This window comes from Halichoeres trimaculatus, unplaced genomic scaffold (assembly GCF_033239565.1).
Source record: "Halichoeres trimaculatus isolate MK-OKI-2021-1 unplaced genomic scaffold, fHalTri1.1 fHalTri1_scaffold_11, whole genome shotgun sequence".
Taxonomy (NCBI): domain Eukaryota; kingdom Metazoa; phylum Chordata; class Actinopteri; order Labriformes; family Labridae; genus Halichoeres; species Halichoeres trimaculatus.
The window spans coordinates 30,985,829-31,010,826 of NW_027437189.1; the positions used below are offsets into that span (position 1 = coordinate 30,985,829).

General features: G+C 39.0%; 1 protein-coding gene and 1 long non-coding RNA gene across 3 annotated transcripts in view; both read right to left on the bottom strand.

The window, feature by feature from the left end:
- The window catches only part of sema3b (sema domain, immunoglobulin domain (Ig), short basic domain, secreted, (semaphorin) 3B), a 135,152-nt gene that overhangs the window by 22,609 nt on the left and 87,545 nt on the right, over positions 1-24,998 (bottom strand). For both annotated transcript variants that reach the window (XM_074681097.1, XM_074681098.1), the window contains exons 3-4: positions 20,146-20,303; positions 17,048-17,110 (exon numbers count right to left, since the gene is read on the bottom strand). In XM_074681097.1, the coding sequence (XP_074537198.1) occupies positions 17,048-17,110; positions 20,146-20,303 (221 nt within the window). The remainder of the gene's footprint in view (positions 1-17,047; positions 17,111-20,145; positions 20,304-24,998) is intronic.
- On the bottom strand, positions 186-3,262 carry LOC141799763 (uncharacterized). The gene is made up of 4 exons (XR_012599260.1): positions 3,034-3,262; positions 2,153-2,196; positions 1,280-1,412; positions 186-820 (listed from the first exon to the last, which is right to left on the bottom strand). It is a non-coding gene; the product is annotated as an uncharacterized LOC141799763 (long non-coding RNA).

The window sequence follows — 24,998 nt, forward strand, 5'->3', positions numbered from 1 at the left end:
AAGTTGCTGTAACTCAAAACACACCTCACTTACACAAACTGTGAGTGAACACAAAAAGCTCAAATGCAAGTCACTTTATTAAATGACTGAAACACTACCAACCAACACTTCTGAAAAAAAAATGTTCAGCAAACCAGTCAGTTACTTCAAAACTTCAAGTTTTTTGTGAAATTACACAACCTCACTTACTCTTACACTTACAGGCAAAAAAAACAAACATTTTATCTTAAAAAACACTAGTCCAGTAATTACAGAGACACACAGTTAATCAAAAAATAAAACTGCATAATGACCCATGGGCACTTTTAACACTAAAGAAGTAGCAACTTCTGCAAAATCATTGAGCTCATTTTGCTTCATATCTTGACTCAACAAACACGCCTAAAACAGTAAGGAGTTCAACTTACAATTGAACAGCAAAATTTTCAAACCACATAATAAAGATTTAGTACACAGTCTTCTGGGGAGTATCAGTCACATTTGTTGAACTTTCGTGGTTCAAATTGAAATCAATTAGTTGACAAAAGGTCACTATTAGGGCTCAAGACCCCAGGCTTTGACTCTCCATCCTCCAGGTCCATCAAGAATTTGTTTCAAGTCAGATGTATGGGTGAAGTCCGTTGTGGATCTCAGAGCAGTACATATATCAGTCCAAAAAGCACAACGTACCCTTCAGCCAGTCTCGGAAAGTGGCAGCTATGTTCTCAAGCACAGCAGCAACCTTATCAGGGCAGAAGACCTCAGTATCTGTTGAACTGGAAGTGACTGAGAGGAGCCTCACTGGTATGTCATCGCCCTGTGGTCCATCTGGCTGTGACACCTAGAGAAAATAACAGAACTGTTATAAAATGAACACCAAAGAAACATAACATGGTTGCCTGAGAGCGAAAGTGTACCCCTAACAAACATTGAATCCAGAAACATAGATCCAGAGTACTCTTAACACAGCTATGTAGTAAGGGCATGGGGGGCAGAAACATGTTGAGCATTAACATCAACTTGTCCTGGGGCAATGAGAAAGCATCCTTTGGTTTAGATTCTTGATAGGGAAGGCATACAGCTACTGGTCAAAGGAAATACCCTCACAATGCTTGCAGTCCAGCTGGGTGATGCTTACCAATTTTCACATGACAAAGTGAAGAGTAATAAAACAACGTTGGTCAATAATTGTGTCATCATTCAGCCCTGCTGTAGTATAAAGTCATAGGATCTCCAACAGAGGTTCATCAAAACTCAAAGTTCCACTGTCAACATGCACAAAGTACAAAAAAACCCTCACCTGGAGGTCATAGGAGCTGGAGAGCCTATCTAAGACTCCTGCCTCTTCTCTGTGCAAGCAGCTTTCTTCCCCCACTAACTCTGAAGACGAAGAGCTGCAGTCTTCAGATTGATGTTTGTGATTCTGTGACACACTGAATAAATCAAAATAAATAGAAAAAAAAACACATGTAGCTGTAAAGAAAGGATAACTTACAATGTAAAAAGCACAATGTGACATATAATGGACATTCCATCATCTCATGTTGTTTTTAATGTATTCTTAAATTACTGGATACAATTTTGACTTTTTACTTTTTACTCATTTACACTAGTCACAACTATTTCGGTGTGTAAATTTGTTTCATAAATTTTCAACAAATTTAAGTTAAGGAGAGGTCAGTTATCCCAACAGACACAGAAGCTGTGAAAGTAAGTAAATGATTGTTTTCTTTTTTAACTTCAGCTATGATAAATGTAGCTATAAGGCTAAAATCATGACATGACGGATTCATAATGCTAAATATAAGATGACACACTACTGGTTAATATAGAAATATAAGTGCCACGAAGTAGATCACAAGGTGGGACCCCTACAGGCTACATTTATTAGCTGAAGTTAAAAAAGAAAACAATGCTTTACTTATTGTTCTGTGTCCATTGGAAAAACTGATCTCTTTTAACTTCATTTGTGGCTGCACTTATGTTGTGTTGTGGCGCTTGCTATTAGAACTCTATACACAGGGGAATAGCAATTCTGACTTACAAAGTTTGGAATTACATGTCAGTAAACATGATTTGGATTAAATTCACTGCAGCACATTAGATTTCAAATGACAGCCACTGTACAAAAAGGGATATTTTACACACTCTATAGACATAATGAACTCAATACCTGACTGGAGACTCCTTGCATCAGTCAGTTGCTTCCATTTGAAACTATACAACAAAAGAATTGTAAAGTTAGAAAGCAGTTAAATTTAAATAAATAATAAATAAATAAATCCAATAAAATGTGTTTTCAGAGAAGGTGTTCATTGCAAATGAGAGTTAAAAATAAGTCAAAAAAACCTGAAGTATGTTTGGAGAAAACCATCTCCCGGGGCAGAAAAATGTCCCAGCTTGCTCTTTTAAAATCTTAACTGTTTAAATTCATTGAATGAACAACTAAAATATACACTGAGGAGCTTTGTAAACTCTGGGCTTAAAAACTGTTGCTTCCAAACCAGGCATATTTTAACATACTAGATATTTTTAAAACTGTTCATTAACACCTGTTAGATTTGGTAAGTCTCACTGCGCACAGTGTCATGGCGAATATATTGCCACACAGTCTGCTTAATTTTACTCACCATCTGAAAATGCAGCACAAATACAACAAGGAGACAAACCCCTGGAAAAACCTTGTGATAACCGTTGATGTTGTCTGCATCAGAACCTGTCCTGAGAGACACGCTAAGGAGAACGGTAGCGCCGGTCATTAACCCTTAAGTGTCTGGAAATGAATTAGTGGCCTGATTCAAACCTAACATTTTAAAACTAAGTACAGATTTACCCCTTTATGTGTCAAAAAAAAATATTAAATCTCAATTCCCCGAGCAGCTGTTTAAAATGTTCTGACATGTATGGAGCAAACATTAAGAGAGTAAAGTAATCAAATTGGTATGAAAATGCTTTTTTGTTCACACACGAAGTAACTTCAGACATAGGAGATGTACTTAATGCAGGAAATATATAAAATAGTGTTGAATTGTTGAAAAAGAAGATTTTACTTACCAGAAAAGCCGAGAGCCCGCCTTTGGACATCATTAAGGCAGCAGCAGTCAGTGTGCCAGCACAGCAGAGACGGATAACAAGAAATATCTCTCATACCTGCGCAGGAAATCTAACTCGCAGTCTTTGTAAGGTCCAACAAACGACTAAAACTACAACAGCGAAAAAAATATAATAATTTATCAACCAACAACGTTCTCAAGTTCTCTCCGCGAGTTTCTAACGATCTAGCTCTCTGATGCGAGGAGCAAAGATGGCGGATTTCTCAGACGGTTCGCTGAGAGCACGTTCGTGCGTGACCGTGACGTCACCGAAAGTGAAAGTTAGATGAATTAAATAATTTGAGTACATTGACCAAAAATACTTAAAGTGATTAAGTAATATTTACTCAAAAATAAAATCTCGTTCTAGCAACTCAAACAAATAGAGGTCAAATAGACTTTTTGAAAATATGAGTTGATGGAACTCAACTTTTTTATCAAGCTTTTACTGTTGGGTCTTACAGTGTAAGCTGGATCTCCAGGGACCACTGAAGAAAAGATTTACTGGACTCTATAGACTGGATGGTACAAAATCAATGTCTAGACTTGACATCTGGTCTTTAAACACGGGTCCCTCTCATTTCCAGCTGCCCAAACCAGGAATGAAAATGTGGACACTGCACTGTAAAAATTTTGACTGTAAAATTGCACCTAAATACTGGCAAAGCTGCAAGTAAGTTGAATTTAAAGTATTGTGCTGTGTTTATCGAAATTTCACAGTATTCAGCTGTCAGCATGTTCCCCAGTGAATTTACAACACAAAGGAAACACACTAACCTAAAGTGAGTAAATCAATGTTTACCGTTATCAGTGTTTTTTGTATTTATCAGAAGAGTTCAGCTCTGGAGATAAACACTGAACTAAATGTATGCCTTTAAATGTCCCTGTAGGATTTACATAAGTGAAAGTTTCTGTAGGATTTTGCTTAATTAATTTAATTTGCTCGCTCAACACACACCTGTAAACACACACTTTCCTCTCCATCTAATTTAATTACCCCTTCAAATTCCTTTCACTTTCCCCCAGAGAGGCCACTGAAACATCTGTCTGTTGATCAGGTTACAGTAAGGATCTGACCCTCAGGACGTCTGTGGAGAAGCTTACTGAGACCTCAACCTGACCAGAGCTGGCCCGTGGCATCGGCAGTATAGGCAAATGCTAGGGGCGCCGACAATCATGGGGGCGCCAGCGCGGCTATCTGTTTTGTATAAAAGAATTTCCAAACTTAAATTCAGTCATGTTACAAAAAAATCAAAACACGACAATAACCTAAAAAAAGCCTATTTTCCTGCACTTGGCTTGACCCTGAAGGGCACATGATCACAACATCAACACTGCTCCTCCTCACCTGCCCATTTGTGGACGAGATGGACAGACAGTTTATGCTGCTGAAATGATACTGACCGACAGTACGCTAAATAACAGGTATCATGTCAAAAAAGATAAAGCCTTCAGGAGGCCAGGGGTGAAAGAGAAGAAGAGAGGAGGAGGAGAAACGCCAAAAAGACAGAGGTATGTGCATCAAGTTTTACTCACAGTTATGCTAGCTTGTTATTGGTTGGTAGTTACATTTGATTGTGTAAGTCCTAACTTCAAATTAAGTTAACATCAGTGATTTTCACCACTTTTTAATCAGGTTAACAAAGATTTTTATACATGTAGATAATATAACCAGTTATAGAATCACAGTTTATCTTTTGTGAGGCAGGTTCGAGTCCTGCTTCTTATTAGCATCTTTGTACACTTAGTAAGCTAACATTCAGCTGATTTCAAATACAAATATGGTAATAAATAGTTTGAAGCACACTTGGCCTGCTGCTCTGATGAAGAGAAAACAAACCTAGGAACCTCTGGAATTAAGCTTTTCAAATGTTTGCCTTACTATCAATAAATATTCACTACCACTAACTTGACTGATATATGTGACTAACTTGATTTCTTATTCATTATATTTTGTTATAGGTTCCTGTGATAAACATATTTTCAAACCTTCAATTTGTATTCATAGATCTTTGTTTTCATTTTTTTTTTATTTGTATTCACTTGAATGTGATTATAGTGTTTTTTTTTTTTTTTGCAGATTTTTCTTTAATAAAAATAAAGTCAGTAAAATGTAGCGCTGTATGATAGTTTCATTTAAGTTTGTAAAAATTGTTGTTGGTGCTGGAATACAAGGGGCACCAGATGAAATCTTGCCCAGGGCACCAAATTGGTTGGGGCCGGCTCTGACCCTGACCGTCTGCTGCAGACTGTACATGGGGTCATTTTCATCATGGCAGTCTGCGCACACTCCTCAGTGTTCAGTTTTCAAAACTTCATCTTTTTTTATTTGTTTTTGTCCCAACTGATTTCCTAATTGTTTAATTTTGCCACAATATTGAAACTGTTTCAGCTTCATCTGGGATTTTCACATCTTCTTTTCTGTTTTCTCACCTTTCCCTTTATACATAAAGCTTTCCATGTTCTAAAGGATGAACTCTGCCTCTTGTGTACATTTTTTGGATTTTTGTGTTTCAGAAAGCGGATTAATTTCAACACTAACCAAAAATAAAAAGAAAACCTGTGTCGTCAATGAATGGGAGTTAATGGTGTCTTTCTGCTCCTGCTCTGTCTCCTCATCTCTGTAATCAAATCTTTTTCTTCATCTGGCTGTTCCGTCTTTCAGCTTCACCCGAGGGTGACAGACGGACAGGCCGGGTTGTGAAAGCAGTGACAGAAGCGGAATTGTGGCTCATTAGGCCTAAAACACACGCAACACACACACACACACACACACACACACACACACACACACACACACACACACACACACACACACACACACACACACACACACACACACACACACACACACAACTCACACCAGTTTTGGAACAAAGAGCTGCTTTTAAGCCTTTGAAAACCACCAGGGGTTTAGGGCTGGAGTTGTTGGAGTGTGAATGCATACATGTGCCGGTGTGTGTGAGTGTGTGTGCACATGTGAAAGTGTTCAACCAATCGACAGGCTGATTTGAGCTGTTGACAAACACAAGAGACCTCTGTTACTAGGAAAGGAGGGGCACACACACTCCACCAGGCCTCAACACTTGACAACACACCTGCCCAGCTTCATGTACTCCTCTGATGGATCATACCAGTGCCAAGTTTCAATCAGGCACTCTCCCATGAGTGTGTGTGTGCATGTGTGTGTAGCAAGAGCCAGACTTTCTCCTCCTCAGTCCAATTTCCATTAAGCCTTTTGACTGTGTGTGTAGTGTGAGCCTGTGAGTGTGTGTATGTGTGTGTGTCAGAGGGCAAAAAAAGGTGAGGGAGTCAGCAGAGTGGCAGATGGACAGATTCAGTTCTTTGATGTGACAAAGGAGAAAAAGAGGAGGAGGAAAAGAGAAGGTGGGCACCCTGAAAGAGAAGGAAGGGGGTGAATTATGCTGGCAAGTGCATGTCTTCAGTGTGTGTGTGTGTGTGTGTGTGTGTGTGTGTGTGTGTGTGTGTGTGTGTGTGTGTGTGTGTGTGTGTGTGTGTGTGTGTGTGTGTGTGTGTGTGGGTGGGTGGGTATTAAAGGGTTCACTGGCCAACCTTTGACCCAGCACTGACTCATTAGCTGAAACAGTGAGCAAAACTCAGGCTGTGACCTCACAGCGTCCTGAGCTTTAGCTCCTTCCTTCATGTCTTATAAAGCTGCATTGTTCCTCTTTGTCGTCTTTTTTTTTCCTCTTTCTCCTTTCTTTATCCTTTCTACTTCACTAATGATTAACCCGATCTACCCATTTATCTTTTGCGCCATTGTCCTTTCCCTCTGCTGCTTCTCTGCATCCCTCTCTGTCATTAGGCATTATGTATTAAAAGTTTACACACTCATTTTCTATTTATTTATCTCTAATACAAATCCTCCAATCATTGGTGTAATTCCCTTTTTTCATCTTAAGTCAATTGTTTTGATTCATATGCCTATGGCATTAAATATCTTCTGCTAGATTTTAGGAGAAAACCATCAGACCGGACATTTTTCAGTCAATCCAAACAAATATTATCAGATACTTTAAGCATGTCTATAATTTTTTTTTTTTAAAGACCGAGCTGTCTCCCTCTTTTTTCCTCATCCACGAGCAAAGAATGCCATTGTTCCATGAAAGTTTAATAAAGTTAATAGCAGAGAGCTGGAGCCTGAACACACAGAGCGATGGCACACAGTAGACAGCCATTAGATACAGCACACAGCACACTGTAATACCCCAGGAATGTCTTTGATCACCTCTGCTGCACAGGACAATGTGGAAGCATTGACATATGTCTGATGTATAACTAATGGACCTTGACTTTATGAGCTTGTTCTGTTTTTAATTTGGATTTGTGCAGTGTTTAGTAAGTTGGACAAAGATTTTTCCTCATTCTTTGGTTATTCAATGCATTTAGAATTCTCTTTTATTTTCAGTTACACTTGTGTGTCTGCAGTGGGAATCCCCTCTTACTGATGACACCCACCAGTCTACATAGCTCTTCTACAGTGGAAGTTAACAATTGTCCCTAGATCTTTTGGTAAAAATGTTAACCTGTTTAAAGGCACTTCAAGATATTAATGAAAAAATGACAGATTCTATGATGTCCTTGGAAAAAGTACACTTATTTTGATTTTGCAAAAGTGGCCTGGCTTAATCAGTGGAAGACTCAAGCTTTTGCTTGATGCATCTGCAAGGTCTGGCCAGCTCCATGCAGACAAACAACATCATTTTAGCAGCCTCGCCCCCTCACAAAGTCTTTTTTAAGCGGGAAATTTTTGTGTCATTCCTAGTGTCCAAAGTAGGGATGGGTACTGAGTTAGGTACTTTTATAGATACCGACCGAATTCTGTCAAAAGTACTGGGTACCGATTCACATGAAATCAAAAGGTACCATGTTTAAGTCCCTAAATGCATCCTTGTGATTGTAAGGGAGTGGAAGAGTAGGAGATTTTTTCATGCTAAACATAAACACATCATTGCAAGGTTAGATATTGAGTGATGAGTGAGTTAAAGTCAAAAAAATATATTTTTTTATGAAACAAATTCATATTTTTTTCCACATAAACATAAAAAAGGACTGAAAATTGGTACCATTGAGAACCAGTACCATTTACCAGATAATGAGTACCAGTACTGTATTGTTTCAGATGTGAAAGGTACCCATTCCTGGTCCAAAGTACAAAAATACAGGCATTTATATGATTTATCACACGGAGCTCACATAATAACTGTGTGGTGAACAAATCCTGCTGTGAATTGTGGCCACACTGGGCAGGGAAGAGGAGTTGGTGAACAAAATGTTGTAAACAGTGAAAACAGCTTCTTCTACTTTAGTTCTGTGGTAAATAGTGGTAAATAGTATTGGAAACTGATGCCATGAGGAGTGATGAAAAGTATAAAAGCCACACATGTTCTCTTGTGCTGATTCTACACGTCTCATTACCATGTATCAGGTTTGTGCGGAAAGCACAGTACAGCCTTTAGTCAGGTATTTGGGGCAGAAGAACAAACATCAGCTCAAAGGTGGATTCCCATAGTGTTGACACAGAAACTGATTTCCTCATTTTCCTGCACCTCCTATCTCAACAACATGGGAAATGAGGGAAACCTTCATGAGTAGATAAAGGTTTGAACCTTGAGGCTGTCGTTTATGGTTTTATAGTTCCTCAGAAGCTACTGCCATAGACACAACATCTGGTCCTAGCATGATAAACAGTTTGGTTCCTACTTCACATTTCATGTGGAACTTCAACAAAGAAGCCAAAACTTTCTGAACACTTTGACTCCTGACAGCAGACCTTAGTCTGTAAAGTTTATTCCCATGAGCCTCAACTGTACCTCAGCACTCATTTTCACACTAAACAAATCTAGCAAATCCAGTCAGGATGCTCACTACACACGTAATCAAGAGTACGCTGGCAAGATTATATTTGAACTCTTCATCTGGTTTTAAAGATAGACCCGGAACATTCAGTAATTACTCTACAGTGAGGGACATGACCTTAAATAGTGTCAGTGGACAGCAAATGATAAGCTTCAGTTTTAGGAGCTTGGTGCTGCCTATCCATGTGTTAATCTACTCAGGATTCGACATGGTGCAAGCGCTGCCTGATTCATGAAAAAAGTTAAACGTACAGGTCATCTCAGGCTCTAAGATTTATCAATAGTGCTGCCCAGGGTAAGGAGCATTCACTTTGTCTTTAACCCTTTAATCTCTGGACTGTTTTTTGGGTTTCAGTGAGAAAAATGACTTACCCAAATTGCAAAGAATGTAATTCTGCATCTACGAGGTCTATTCATGCTTGTGTCGTAATGAGGGGTTCGCACGAGTGAAATTTGTTCAGAGGCGTCAGTATTGGTGTTTATGTCACTTGCTCAGAGCGATGACTCAAGTATTATTCAAATGAACAGAGAGCTGATTGAGGTATGACTTGACTGCATTTGTAGCTGAGTTTCTCCTGTTTGATCTGATGCACGATATGCTTCTATTTATATGTGATACTTACTTTTTTATGCCTTTTGTTGCAGAGCTATCTCAAAGCCTCTTAATTGGGGGAACTTTAGAGTTTAAAGGGTTAACTGAGCTTATTAAGGGAGGTTGATGGAAGTTTGTATAAATCCTTGGGTTCAGGCACTCAGTGCTGACTCATGATCCTTCGAAAGGTTTTAAGATGCAAAAGCACCAAAGGGACTTAGCTGTGTCATTTGCATACCATCTCAAAATTGGTGAGTGCTTTTTGTTTATTTGTTTCTATATATTTTATTTTGCTGCATAGCCATTGTGTTTTGCTTTGTGTTGTGTTTGCTTGTTGTCCTGGAAAATGTAGTTTCAAGTCAGCAGCTAAGTTTAGTTTGTTCTTATGTAAGAGTTATTTAATGGAGGGCTTATGTTTTGTATGCTTGTCCTGATAGTGGCTTTTCTCCTCCTCCATCATTATTTAGACTAAATGCCTTTTGTTTGACAAAAACTGACTCTGGATTTCCAGCGTGATGGTGCAAACACTCAATCCCCTCTGTTTGTGGGTTTAAAAATAGCTCAACAGTAAAGTGCTGACTCAGGATGAGTGTCTGGGTGGACTGTTAACTGTTTGCTGACTCTGTTTGTGTTTGCTTGTTAAGAGTCTTTTCTGTGGTCAGAGCATGTGTGTGAGTAATGGAGTGTTTACAACTTTTCTTAATGTCATTGCTTTGACAGCCTGGCCACATGACTCACAATGTGATCACATATACAGTGCACTGAACTGACAGTCCTGAAACTGTCCTGTTATTTTGGGGAGGATTCATGTAATACTTCAAAAAACTACTGTTTGTTGCTGCCCACCTCTGGAAACACCTGGCTGAACTTAACATCATGCCAACACTGAAATCTTGAAAATATAAACAGCCTGGCCCTGTGTGGTGGCTGATTGAAAATTAAATCTTATCAAGTGTTTTATCTTATTGTAAGTAAAAATTGTCTTATTATACTTGATATGAGCCACATTCAACTTTTCCATCCAGATAAAAGGCTTATTTCTAATTGTTTAAAGTCTAAAATGAGGTCTGGATTGCTTGTAACAAGAAAAAAAATCTGCCCATGGAACATAAAAAAAATTGCTTGAAAATTTGCTTAAAACTAGAATAATGTCACAATACAAGTAACTCTTTTCTTGTTCCATTGGCAGATTTTTTAACTTGTTACGAGCAATCCAGACCTCATTCTTGTCTTTAAATAACTTGAAATAAGACATTTTCTGGACTGGCTGGGTGAATGCGGCTCAGATTTAGTATAAAAAGACATTTTCTACTGAAAATAAGACAAAAAAAACTTGGTAAGATTTCTGGGTTTTTTTGCGGTGTAATTAAAGTTCAGGTTTTATGGTTAGTGATAGGGGAAATTATTTTCATATGCGTTAAGCATAAAAAAAAATGTGGTGACTTTTTGAGTTTAAAAAAAAATCATGAAGTTGCTCATGTAACTGATAAATGACATGTCTCATAGAGGAGTTCAGGCTGAGAAAGAATCACACCTGCTGTGTAAAGGACATGATCCCTTAACAGCTTTTACATTACAACACTGAGAATCCTGTCTGATGGAGCACTAGGCTGTACTTAATGGTTTTCTCCGGTATTCTCATTCTGCTCTAAATAAAGAATATGGATAGTATGTTAACATGTGTGTACCTCTGCACACGGGTCTGCGCTGCATGTTCATTTTTGTCAGTTACAAGTAGACATGCGCGGATCAATCTGTGCCAATTTCCTCAATTTTGGGTTTTGCCAATTTTGGCTCAGTGATCAATCCATCCTTACATATGAAACTGAATATACCTCCGGGAAGGTCCAACAGCCAGCCATTGTTGTTTTTTGCTCTGAGACCTAAAACTCCAGACACTTTATTGGTTGTTTAAGTTAAAACATAAAGATTTTATTGTTTCACAGGTATTGTTTAATTATTTTTGATAAAATAAGATTGGACCATTGAAGGTATTATGCTGTCAGTTACAAAAAATAAAAAAATAAAAATCAGTATTTGCAGGATGTATTCACACCTGGATCGTTTGGGGCAGTTTTTCCGGAACAGTGAGCAGCCCTCCTGAAACCCAGGTTGATATGAGCATATGTGAACACAGCAATCGCTCTTGGATGCGGGACAAAAATGCGGGTCAAGATCTCCAAAAATAGGTGGTCTCGGCTCCCTTCCATTCGAGCCCTGTAGCTGTTCCTGTGCAATGAGAACACAAACGCCCAAGCAACCGGCACAACTGACTCATAACTATGGTTCACACAGTAGTGATGGGGGCAGTAATGAGCTTAGTTGACAATTGTACAGTCAAAACAGTAGAAGAAGAAGAAGGAGTAGAAGAATCAACCACAGCAGAAGAAGATTAGACCAAAGAATTGATGAAAATTAGTCATGGGCTCATGTGAAGCAGTGAAGAAATAAAGTTCCTTATGGAAGTGCCTTAAAGCAGTCAGGACTCTAAAAATTACATATTTTGGTCATATAACGCACACCAGTACATGAGCCAGACAAACACTACAACGCTAACTAGCCACACATGTTGTTTTTGCTCCATGGCTGTTCCTCCCTGTAGAAAGTTGGTAAGAACATGAATGAATGAATGTATAATATGAATGAAGATAAGAAAACTTCCAACCTTCGATCACACGTGGCTTTTGTTTACAACTTTGGACCGCAATTGATCTTTGCCTAGTGAATACAAACCAACCAAGTGACAACCGCTACAATTGTATCATTTTTCCTCCTGAATCGGAACAAAGCAAGCGAGCCACAGGTGTGAAAACACCTTAAAGATCGGTGATCGGCCAGAAAATTGTGATCGCTGCCTCCCTAGTTAAAAGCATGTATTATTTGTACAAAGATGAGGTTGGCTGTCATTTTGTACCCAGATCAAAAAAGACAAAGAGAGAGACAAACAAGAACACATCACAGAAAGAGTGGCAGCGCTGTAAACAACTTGTGAAACTTGAGATTCCCAAACAAAACTCAAAGTGACTCAGAGACAGACCTGAGGGAGTGGAGAGAGAAAAGGAGAGAAGAGAGCTGGTGGGGGAGGAAGACGTCGGCCTCAGAGGAACACTAGTCTTTGTAATTAGGGTCAACGGTGTGAGGTCGGCTCAGTTCTCGGTGTGTGGGTGAGTGCTCACTTCGAAACAAAAAGTCAAAGGGGTAACAGGGAGTGAGAGCTGAACAAAGGAAAGAAACAACAATTTAAAGGCCAAAAAATGGGAAATAACCCTCCCTCTTAACTCCTGCTCTCGCTCCCATCTTTCATTCTCTTCTTCGTCTGAAGTAATGACACTGATTCTCTCCACTCAGTGTCTCCACTGTTACTCTGTCAAACACACAGAAACCTGAACACACACATGCAGACAGACTCCTGGTCAGGTGAAACTAGAGCCTGGAGTTTAGCATGAATGGAGCTCGTTGTCTGTCTGACACAGCTGTGTAATCACACTGATGAAGGGTTTGTTTAACACACACACACACACACACACACAGACACACACATGCTGTAGATACTTAAACATACATGAACTAATACACACACACACTGTCCCTCAAAAGCAACAACAATGAATATTTCTACAGTATATATATTTATATTTAAAGTCAGAAATGTGGCGAACCAGCACCCTGTTACGGGAGTCACTGAGCTACACACACACACACTCACACACATGTCGAGTGGCTAATTGTGTGTGATGTAATCCTGGGTGGTCTACGGGCCACTGGTGGCCTTTACATGTCGGTCAGTCAAGCTGAGCCTGCTCTGCCCGGACTCCATGCACACACAGAGCATCACTTTTAGACACATAATGATCGCTTACTGTATTTACTCAGTATATTTCAGGAAACCATATGTTTCTCGTCTGAGGGTCAGGATAGAATTTCTTTTTCTCTATGGTGTAAGTAACAGAGTGACATACAGTCAGGGGCATGTCTAGAGGGGGGACAGGGGTGGCAGAGCCCCTGTTCGGAATTCGATAACCACTTCCACAACGTTGAGCTTTGAACTGCTTTTCAGAGTTCAGACCTCCTTTAAAGAGGTGGTATGCATTTTTATTTAGAAAAAAAAAGAGACTTAAAGGTCAGCTGTCAATACCCGACACAAGCAAAGATTCAGACTGTAAGGTAAACACGTGTTACTGTAATCTCAGGATTAGACCGCTGACTCCTCTGAAGGACTAAAGGTCACACGTAAATTACGCAAGAGTGACATGAGACCTGCTCAGTTCATGGAGTCAAGATTGGTAAGTGTCATGTTTGGTATGACATTTAAAGGACCATTGCCGAAAACCAACGACCTGCTTTTTTTGCTGTTGTTGTTCTGATTTAGATTTCCAAGTATCTGGCCTGATTTCACATTTCGTCGTTTAAAAAGAAAGAATGAGAAACTGAATGACACCAATTTGACAAACATTGTATTAGTGCTGCAACAGTGGAGGAGGCTTCTTGAGAGCCGAACAATAAAATAGTAGTCTTGTGACTTTTCATTTAGGCTGTGTTGCATTTTCTGAGCAGGAAAAAGCACTTTCCTCTTTATGTGGTTAAAGGTATGTGAAGGAGAAGAAACAGTCCATCAGCAACTGTTGTAACTGTCTAATTGAGCAACACAGGCAACTCAACCTGCATCAAGCATCATTCTCGTAATTACACGACAAAGGTCTTTGCAGTTCAACGGTCCATGAAAAATGCAGGACTTCTAGTCTCTGCTTATGTTTTGTCAGCAATTGCTGATCTATACCAGTAGTGAGCTCAAACTTTCAGCCCTACCACCACCCCAGCATCTCCCTGCAGACTTAAAGTATAAGGATCCAAAGAATGCACTTACTTTCAAATGACTGGCATTACAAACCATTTGTCCTTTTCAAAAGCTGTAAAACCTGGTGTTAACAGATTCTTAAGTTTCCGACGGTCCCTGAATGTATCATATGTGACGTCAGCAACATGCAACATGAAAACCGGTGGGAAAGAACAATGATTTTGATGTGACTACCATCATCAAGTTTATTCACACGTCCTCTTTAAAAATCTGCAGAAAATCTAACGTTTGCTCTAGTTCAATTCTGTAAAAAACAAATAATTCTACACTCTGTACTGCTTTGAACAAGCTCTGAATTATCATTATATGTCCTTTATTTAAATCTAAAGAGTTCTTTGAAATTTGCCATCCATTTTCCTGGTGTCATGTTTCAGCTTGGGGCTGTTCTGCATCAATGAGCAACAGTTTGTGTGTTCAGAGCTTGAAAATAAATAAATAAATAAATAAATAAATAAATAAATAATAATAAAAAAACTTCACTCTTCTTTGATCCAAGACTTGAATAAAGTGTTTTGTACACAGATATTCACGGTTTTCATTGTTTTAGAGCAAATATTCAATTTCCGCCTTCCTCTTTTGAATAGTTCCTTGTTGTTGAGACATTGTTGAGTTACATCTGGCTTTAGCCCTGGTTCTCCTGACCTCACAGAAGTGTAGAACCTAATATTGTAGTGAAAAATTAGTCCACAGGGAGTAAAAATGTGACAGAAACCAAACTCAATTTCAAATCAGCTCATCTTAGGTGAAGGGATGTGTAGATTCTGTAATAATAGAACCACACCACTTTTGTTTTCCTGGGTTCTTTATGCCTCAGGATACCTAAAAGTGTGTTGTTTATACTCCCACCTTATTATTAATTTTTTTTTAATCAGAAAAACAGAAAAATTCAAATTTTGTTTCTCTTTTTTTCTCGTGAATTACAGCTTTTAAATTGTGTTACACTACATAAAGACATAATTGAGTTACATCAGCCTAAAGCCATGGTTGTCCTGAATCTACAGAGGTGCTGCACTTCACTTTACAGTGAAGAATGAGACCACAGCAAGTAAAAGTATGACAGAAGCAAAAAATGCTCAAAATGTGCTTGGGATCCAGAGGGTTAATATGTTAATGTCATCTCTCCTCAATTGCTGCATGTTTGTTGACTAGAAAACATATTGTGTAAACATGTCTTGTGTGCTGCAAAAGAATTTGACTAATAAAACGAGAGTTGACTGAAACCAGTTGTCAATTTAATATGCAGGGGTTTGCTTTTGATATTGAAGTTATAACCCTTAAACATTTTACTATTGAGTCCCTTTCAGAGTTTAATTTATAGTAAAAATTGAAAAAAAATGCACAGGATATGACACCAGTTTGATACTTCATATTGGTGGTTAGACAAAATCAGAGGAGACCAGAAGAAGACATAAAAAAATGTCCAGTCTTGTGCCACCCAATCATAACCAGCTAACCTCAGTCGTAAAAGTCTGAACATGCCCTGCCTTATGGTCCCAGAGCATTAAAGTGTGGTTATAAGTTCAACCTGTGTAGCATATGCATCGAGTATACTATTAGAGGCAGACATAAAATAAAGTTTTTCCACGTTTTTATCAGGTAACTTGTGGAATTTCTTGACTTGGTACATAGTCAGTGGGACATGCTATCAGGTTTCCCATGTTAAATAAAATTACAAATAAATAACATTGCGACCATATGTAATCCAATATGCGTTAACATGCTGTAGGATAATGAAATGACTTCCTCTGACCACTGGAAATACTTAAAAACCATTAATTCTAGTGCCCACGGTGTATCAGCAATACAAAAAGCTCCTATGTCCGGGTCCTGCTTTAACTTTCAGTCTTATGAGTAATTTGTTGAAGAAAACTCCACTGAGAGCAACAGTATTTCCTAATATCCCTTCCAATTGCTGTCACAGCAATCTTGTAAAAACCCTAACATGTGATGTGCATGTATTGCCAAGACATCAGGACTCTTCAGCGGACCTCCAGCTGACTAAATGGGTTGATCTAATATCTAAATGAGGTGCAAGTCTCTTTTATAAAATGTTTTCAAGAAACTTCTCTACAAAAAGCAAAAAAAGCCCCACACACTGAGCTCTAAACTGTTGCATTGTTTGAAGACAAACACAAATGTGTTGCATCAGACTGGGCAGGTCTCAGTCTGGTGGGGTTTAAAAGAAACACACTCCGAGGAAGTGATCTCACCACAGGGCAGGTCTACAGTAGGAGGGTTGCACCTTTTTATTACATGCTGATCCGTCTAAACGCTGTGTTTCTGTCTTGTGATGACTCCCATGACTGCTGTGGATTAAAAGGTAGCATTGTGTCGAGCTGCGTAGGAGTGGAGTGTGGCCTCCTTCATGGAGGGATCCCCAGACCTTTTAATTTAACTCTGAGTGTATGAAGTCTGCACAACCATGGGGAGTGATTTATAAATGGATTACCTAATTGGTTTTGGTCCATATACAGCCAGCCTGTTGGGCGGTAAGACCACACTAACCAAAGTAAAATGCTTTTGAGTCTTGTGCAACTGGCTGCATTAACTTGAAACAGAACACAATCTGAGGAATGTAGAAAACCATTTCCAGAATCTGTAGATCTGGAAATGTCTATAAAATAGAGCAATGGGACATGGAAAGACTTACAGTGATATCCTTGCCAGCCCAGTTGCACTCCTCCCTCCAGTCGACAGGAGCAGGCCAGTAGATCTGAAACAAAGAATAAAAAGGTCTCATGAGGCTGTGTTTACAATCTGGATCCACTTTGTGTCTCTTAAGTTTGACAAACACCAATTTCTGTCTGTATTTGCGGTGACTGTGGCTCAGAAGTGGAGCTGGTTGACTCTGCATCTGAAAGTCCACTGTGGACATGCCAAGGCATCATTGGGCGAGACACTTTATCCCAAACTGACCCTTGAAGCTGTGCTGTCAGTGTGTGAGTGTGAATGTACTTGGAGTGATTCAAAGACAAGAGAAATTGCTTTTACATTGCATGCTACATAAACACAGTCAAAAAAACATTTAGTGTTTTGAAATGTGTTTATGGAGATCCTCAATCCACAGATCAACTCTGCAAGTCAGAAAATCTGGACTCCTGGTTTTATTGGGAAGAATCACATCCCTTGCTAATTCATACACATGACAGTGTTGTAACTTTTTCTGGTGGTTCGGGCCTCCTGCAGGCTTCAACAGGATGGGGCCCCAATTCCTCCGCCTAAATACTTCATCAATGAATTTTCAAATACATTGATCTTAGACTATTGAGGAAAAAGACACAGAGTCCAATTAGCCCAGGAGTCCAATCAGCCTGAATCAAAAAACTTTATTCAAAGCAAGCCATCTTGAACAAAGTGAGCCCCCTATGTCCTCTAAACCTCTAAAGACCCCCAAAGACCTCCAAAGACCTCCAGTAAAACCTCTACTCCAAGGTAGAAGCAGCTTCTTTTATATTCTGGTGTTGGGCGTTCCAGATGATCTGCAAGACATTCCTTTCCTCAGTACAACGTGTTGATTGGCTGTTCTTTTCTGAACAACAGAAGCTGTCCTTCTTGGGTTCACATTTGGAAGGTGTGCATCGGTTGACAGTTTGGAGTTCATAACAGAAACTCCTGTTGCATCCTTAATTGGAGCAGGTTCAGTGTCCTCAGATGTTTCAATGTTATTTCTGTCATAGCTGGCCTTGGACCTGTATGTCAGCCGACACTTCAGGAGGGAAACTGGTGGGACATGATGATGTCTTCATTTGTCAGTCAGATCGGAGGAAATCTTTAAATGTGAAAATGTTACTCAGAATCCAGAGATCCTTGAAGGTCTTATTGATCTAAACAGCAAAATTACAACATTCAGCAAGCTCATCCATTGGGCGGTGTCCAGCTTCATCCCCTGTACTCTTGAAGACATTGGAAGCAATGTCTGTCACCTGTCATTCCATTATTTACAATTCTGTTTACCCCAAAGCTGAGGGGGCAGGAGGGACAAACAGCAGCTAAGTTTAAACTGATAGACGTTCCTTAGTATAAGCAAGATGTTGTACAATTCTTGAGTTTTTTGGATTGTCCCTTAAAAATGATACAACAGCAGTTAGCAGTACAGCCAACAATCTGCTCTTGGAAATTGTTTCTCAATCTCAACTACCTATTTGCTTCTCTAGTTGATGTCGCCAGAAACACTTAAGCCCTGTTGACACCAAGTGCTCCAGGTTGGATCAGCACAGTTTTACACGAGTTGGACCGGAAAGCCTGATTTTGTTTGCTCTTCCACAGTCAACCATGCCCCCTCTTGGTAGGCAGCTTGTAAACCAGATGGCGATAGCCACATCAGCCACAAAGCAGCACAACACAGTGTATCTTGCTAATAAATCCAACCAAGAAGAAAAATGCAACATGGTAAACTAAGAGCAACGATGGAAGAAATCCAGCAATTTGTCTTCTTTGTGATTGGCATGTGACTCTTTGTTACAAAGAACAATCAAGTTTTGTTCAGGAGAAATGCAGTAGCTTCTGTTGCACAATGAGTAACGATTCTTTTGACTAATCAAAGAACTACTGGGTTTCTAGCGCCACCTTTTGGGGTTGAATCTGACACCCCAATAGAAAGGTACCGAAAAGGGGGACTACTGGTCGGGAAATGGGGCTTTAGAAAGACAAGTCTTGACTAGAAATTCCCTTTTGCTAATTGCTAGTTAGGAATATAGCCAATGTTGGCTATAATGTCCCTGGATGCTGACCAATTATTTCTGAAATTGTTACTGTTTAGCTGTTTGCCCTTTAGTAAAGAAAACCTTAAATGACCCAGGAAGTTTCGATCAATTAACACGTGCTTCTCTCTTCTGTCAATCTTCATTTTTCCTTTTATCTTGTCCCATCTGATTCTGCTTCCTCCATGCATGCGCTTGTTATTGTAAAAAGGAGGACACCACAACACTGAAAACAGATTTGACCATAGGAAATCCACACATCCAAGTCTTAAATCAAACCGAACCATAAAACTTGTGCAACAGCAGCTTTAGATCTGACTCAGAGATCATGTCATTTACCCCAAACAGCTGTAAACAGATGTGTGCAGAAGACTATGTTCTGCTTTATTTTATCTACAGATATAATGCACATTTGTTTTTTTTTATTTTTGTGGAAGAGTGAACAGTACATTGGGAAATGGATGCAATGTGCACCGAATCACGCATCCCAAACACAAAAGTTTCCCTCTAGGTATCACGTTCATGTTCTTTAGACCGATGCTCTCGTCATATCTCTGTCCGACTCTCTGGATCTCTACTGATTGATCCCTCCATTCTCTTCCTTCACTTTATACATGTGAGAACACTCGCTTCAAGTGCTCTCACATGAAAGAAAAGGGGCATCTTGATACAACATGTCATCTAATGAGTGTCATTGCTTGTGCCATGTGCCTGAGTCCACATAAAACTCCTAAGGCGAGAAAGAAGGCAATGTGGCACTTGTTGGCTAAAAAGAAATACTTCCTTATTTTCATCATTTGCCAGAGAAATTTCATTGATGTTTATAAAAAACACACGTCTTGAGATCAGTCACATAAGGTCACTTATTAGGCAATAGCCCTAATTAACAAGAGACCCATTCATCAGAACTGTGCCCCGAGTCATCACAGAGTCAAAGTGTTTTGGTTTATTCCATATTGTCAAATGGAGCGGAGGGATTGGGAGATTCTTGTGTTTAAAAACATTTCCTGTTTTTTTTATTGCCTTTGTCCCTCTGGGTTTAACCAACCTTGTGTTCCTGCTTGGCAATGTTGTCCAGTGACAGCGACAACAGGAAGTTCTTGGCTCCCACAAAAAGACGGCCCCTCTCCTCGTCCAACAGCAGCGCACTGAAGCAGCAGGAACGCTCCAGCTCAAACCGCCGGACTCCATGGAACTGCTGCAGCTCTGAAAATCAAGACATCTACAATTAAAGATCATACATTTTACCTATTATAGGTCACTTTGAATGAAATCATTTGAGTTGACATATTCATGAATTCACTGTTAACATATATGTCTGGTTGTTTGGAGGAAGTTATTTTTTGACATTTCAAAGCCCTTGCTTGAAGTGGATATACTGACAGAGTATGTGTTCAGCCAGATGTGTTAAGAAAGTGAGTACTGTGGCATGCTGACATCTGTCAAGGGGATCGAGACATTCTTTTCTGCAATACAAGATAATCAGGCTGTTTTCATGTTGGGCACCTAAAGTTTGCTTAGTTTACAATATTTGGACGGAGTTATTAAACTTAATTTGTTTGTAGTACAGAGTTTTGAAGCCCATTGACAGTGGGAGCACATTTAAAAGATCCAACCCATTTTTTCAAGTTAGGATGTGGCAAAGCAGCCAGCCTTTAGCAAGTTTCAAGTGGTCACATGATGAACTGCAAACTTTTGGCCTCTCCTTGCTTGGCCCCAAAAACTCTCTTGTCAGATTTTCCTTTGGCGTAAAGTGGATTTTATCAAAGTAGCCCATTGTTGTCTCCTGAACAGACTGGAAAATATGAAATTACACCAGAGATGGATCAGAAATCCTACTATGTGGAATAAAACTCTTAATACCGCTGTCCTGATTGGCTGCTGTTTTATTATCACATGAAATAAAAATCAATAGCCATCAGAAATTTAGGTGACTAACGGGGAATCACAACAAATGCAACAATAGTACACCAAAAGCATAAAGTCAAATAGATAGCCATGTGTTAATTTGTCGCACCAACACAATGGTTTCTACACTGAAAAAAGAAAACAGTTGGTACAACTTTAATCATTGCTTCAATTGGTCACACCTAAATACATAATTTGAAATTAAGTTCAATTGACACAACTGATTAAATCAAATTAACTAAAAAATTGGATTGTCTCAAATCAACATTTTACATCAGTCCAACTTGAGGTTTTCAGTTTTTTCAAATCAATAATTTGCAAAACCTCAAAGTGAAATCTGAAGAGGTGCTTTTATACTTTATATCACTGTAAAAATGTGACAAGTTGAGATTACTTAAAAGAATCTAGGAAAAGAATTGCACTAAAAAGGTTAGTTAATATGACTTATAGTCTTAGGTTAAGTTTACTTTATGTCTACTTGTAAAGTTTACTTTACAGTCTATTGTATTGACTTATTTCAAACCGTGAGTGAGGAGGGAGTGCAGTGGATATTAGACCCCGCTGTACATTAAGATGTCAACCTGCCAAGAGCACAGGCTTTCTGTGCTCCACCTAGCATGGACCTGCTTTCCTCCTGTGGCATGGACCGTGTACCTTTAAGGGTGTTCAATGTTTTATATGTTAATAAATGAGATGTGTTGATGGGCTAAAATTATGATCAGAAACGATGAACTGGGTTTCGTCTTCGGTTATATGTAAATTACCATTACTGAGAGAGTATTTTAATTGGAGCCCTCACTGCCGTGGAGCACAACCAGGCAGTCAAGCAGCCTATGCCATGGGGAACAGACAACCAGCCAGCGCAGTGGACAACAGACAGACAGCTGGTCCATGCCATAAAGCACAGACACATTGGCCCCATGTGGTATCTCAAGGTGCATCATGGTCTCATATGTACAGCGTTCCCTCCTCACCCATGGTTTGTCCCTTTGGGTATTCCAGGTTCCAGGATTGATTAAAAATGTTAATTAAAGAAGAATTAAAATATTTAGTTTATTTGACCTATTAAGTTGTGTTAATTGAACTTGTCAATTTCATTTCAAAGAACTTAATTTATTTAGGTGTGACCAATTGAAGCAATTAATTTAAGTTAGTCCAACTACTTTTTATTATTTGAAGCAACGCAGAATTTCAAGTTGATATGATCCACAAAAATACATTGGAAACCTTAACTTAAACATTTTGAGTTGGATTGGTTAAAGAAAATTACATCACTTTAACTTATTGAAGATTCTTTTTTTTGTGCGTGTGTACTCATCCTGTAAAGCACATCACAAAAGAACTGACAAAGGGACAATTATAAAGGTTATTTCTGCAGTGGATCTAACATCAACCATCCCATACCATGTTTGTTTCCTCTTTAGTTTTATTTGACAGTGATGGATTGTGCAAGATTTCCAGTTAAGAACACGGCATGCACTGAGAGACCAACAAACACCACAAAACAAAACAGTTCAAAGTATCTTTAACTGTAGGGTCTCCTTCATTTCCAACATTTCAAAATGTGATGTTTAAAGACTGCTGACTTAGAGGAAAAGGGGTAAAAAGCCACACAAACCCAGGGACTATTGAGTTCCACAAAAACAAGGTACCATTTCAACTTGAAACCATTTAAATCTGAAAAAGGGGGATGCTAATGAGCATATAAAACACTCAGTGATTACATCATTTGGGAGTTTTTACTGTGACTATAATCCTCTAAATCTTTCCTGTTGTGTGACAGTTGGAAGTGTGTGAGCTTCTTGTATAAACCATGAAACGAGCTGTTTGTCTGTGTTTGACCTTTCAATGAGAGCTAACGACCAAATCCATGTTCTTAAATGGGATGAAAGCCGTGGATATGCTCTCCTCCTGTTGCATAATATCCCTGTGCAAACTCTCATGAGCCTCTTTAAATCTCAGTGTGATGCCAAAACAGAGAGTATTTTACTCAAACCATTATGTGTACTGTTTTACAGATACATACTGGGTAAAATGTTTATACAGAAAACAACCTTAAAGGGCTTCCAAGCTATCTTCAAATCATCAAAGTCAAGTCACTCACAAGTCATGTGGTTGAAAAAAAAAGATGACTACTTATTTTTAGCAACTTGATCAGATTTCAGCGCCTTGAGGCCATCAGTTTGTTATCAGAACAAATCCTCTGACAGTACTATCACTTTTTTTCTTTCTATGGAAACAAATTGAGTCTCTCTCTGTCCAAACTGGCAGGAACAAATCCTTAAGGATCAGTGCCTAGAAAATTTCAACTTGCATTTCTTAACTCAAGCTCTAATAGTGACCCCGAGCCAGTGGAAAACACTGTTCTGGAAGAAATAAAAGGTTTGCATCCTCCCCTGCTGATTGAGCTTAAACCGAGAGCTTTAGAAAATAAGACCAACGCTGTCTTGGCTTCAACATTAAAAATGGCTTTATTAGTCTGCTGTTGTTCTAATGTGGATTTATTACTCTAATTGAGGCCCTGACGCCATCCTGCAGCCGCCTGCCTGACATCAGGACTTTAGGTCTGCTGCTCCTGTTTTATAGTGCTGTGGCACAAACATGTTGTGGTGACATGGACCTTTACTGTGCCCAAAGAGGTCACTAAACTCTACTCTTGCAGTATCAAAATATCCATTTGCTGAAATGTATTTAATATTAAAGCCTCTGACATTAGTAATGGGGAAGTCGACAGCCACTGTTATTGTGCTGCAAAGCTGTATGGAGGAAAAATGAACTGTGCTATTCTTAGATCTTCAATAGAGGTATAAGTAGTTTAAAAATAGCTGTTTTTCATCTGAGTGAAGGCTGCAGGAACATTTGTAGCTGAGTTGCAGAGAAGCTGAAGAAAAAAAACTCTTGTTTACTTTCTTATTCTCTTTTTTTTCTGTGGTGATTGTAGAATGTGACAAGATGCATTTCTTGGTCAGCAATGCAAACCAAATTTATCCACTAGTTTTGAGGCTCTTTTACCTCATACAATTCAGACAGAGTTCAGATTTTTTTTTATTGTACTTGTTACTTGTACATTGGTTAAACTGCATTTATTAGCATGTCGATAAACAAATGTTATCAAATAATCATTAAATGACTTTTACAGACATAAAAAGAAAGGTCAATCAGCCAGCACCTTTAATTTCCAGCAAAATATAAAGTTTTATATTTTGGCATTTAAGCATGTATGAAGCAGGCATGTAAAACCTTTACATATTGTCACAAAATGAGGCATCTTAGATCATTAGGTGTGGATGAGAAAACCATCATTTGGCTTCAAACGTAAAGAATAATTTGACACTAATCAGCAGATGACATGAGTCTGGCTTTGCTCAAGGTTACTGCACGTTACAGGAAGTTAATCCTGCTCAATAACTTTCTTAATTCTGCAAAGATCTTGTCTTGGTGTTGGGTCACTGTTTTTCTGGTCTTTGGTTTGAGCTGTTAAAGTTTTTGGAAAGTGTCTGGACATGACATTTTTGTAAATTGGCACTGTAAAAACAAATATTGATTAACTGGGGAGAAAGTTTGGATGTTTACAAAGGCCCATGACTGACAGGGGGCCTAAAATGTATTAGGACATTGCTGTAGTGAAGTAGATGAGTCCAGTTTGGTGTTTTTTCAGCACAGATTTCATGGCCATGCCCTGGACGGCGCTCATTTTTGTTTGCGAAACTGGAGCCTGCTAGAATATTGATGTTCTCATTTTGACCAAGTTGATTTAAAATACATCATGTTAAAATTCTCATGAGACTGATGACTGATGTTCAAGGGATGGCATCATTCCTGGTCAAACCTTTACTTTTTAAAAGTGGTTTTTGGCCTTTTTAGCCCTGTTTCCACCCAGCAGTCCTGTTTGGATCAGTACAGTTTGGTTCAGGTTGGATCATGAAAGCCTGATCCTGTTGCCATTTCCACAGCCAACCGTGCCCTTCTTGGAAGGTGGTGTGTAAGTCGAAT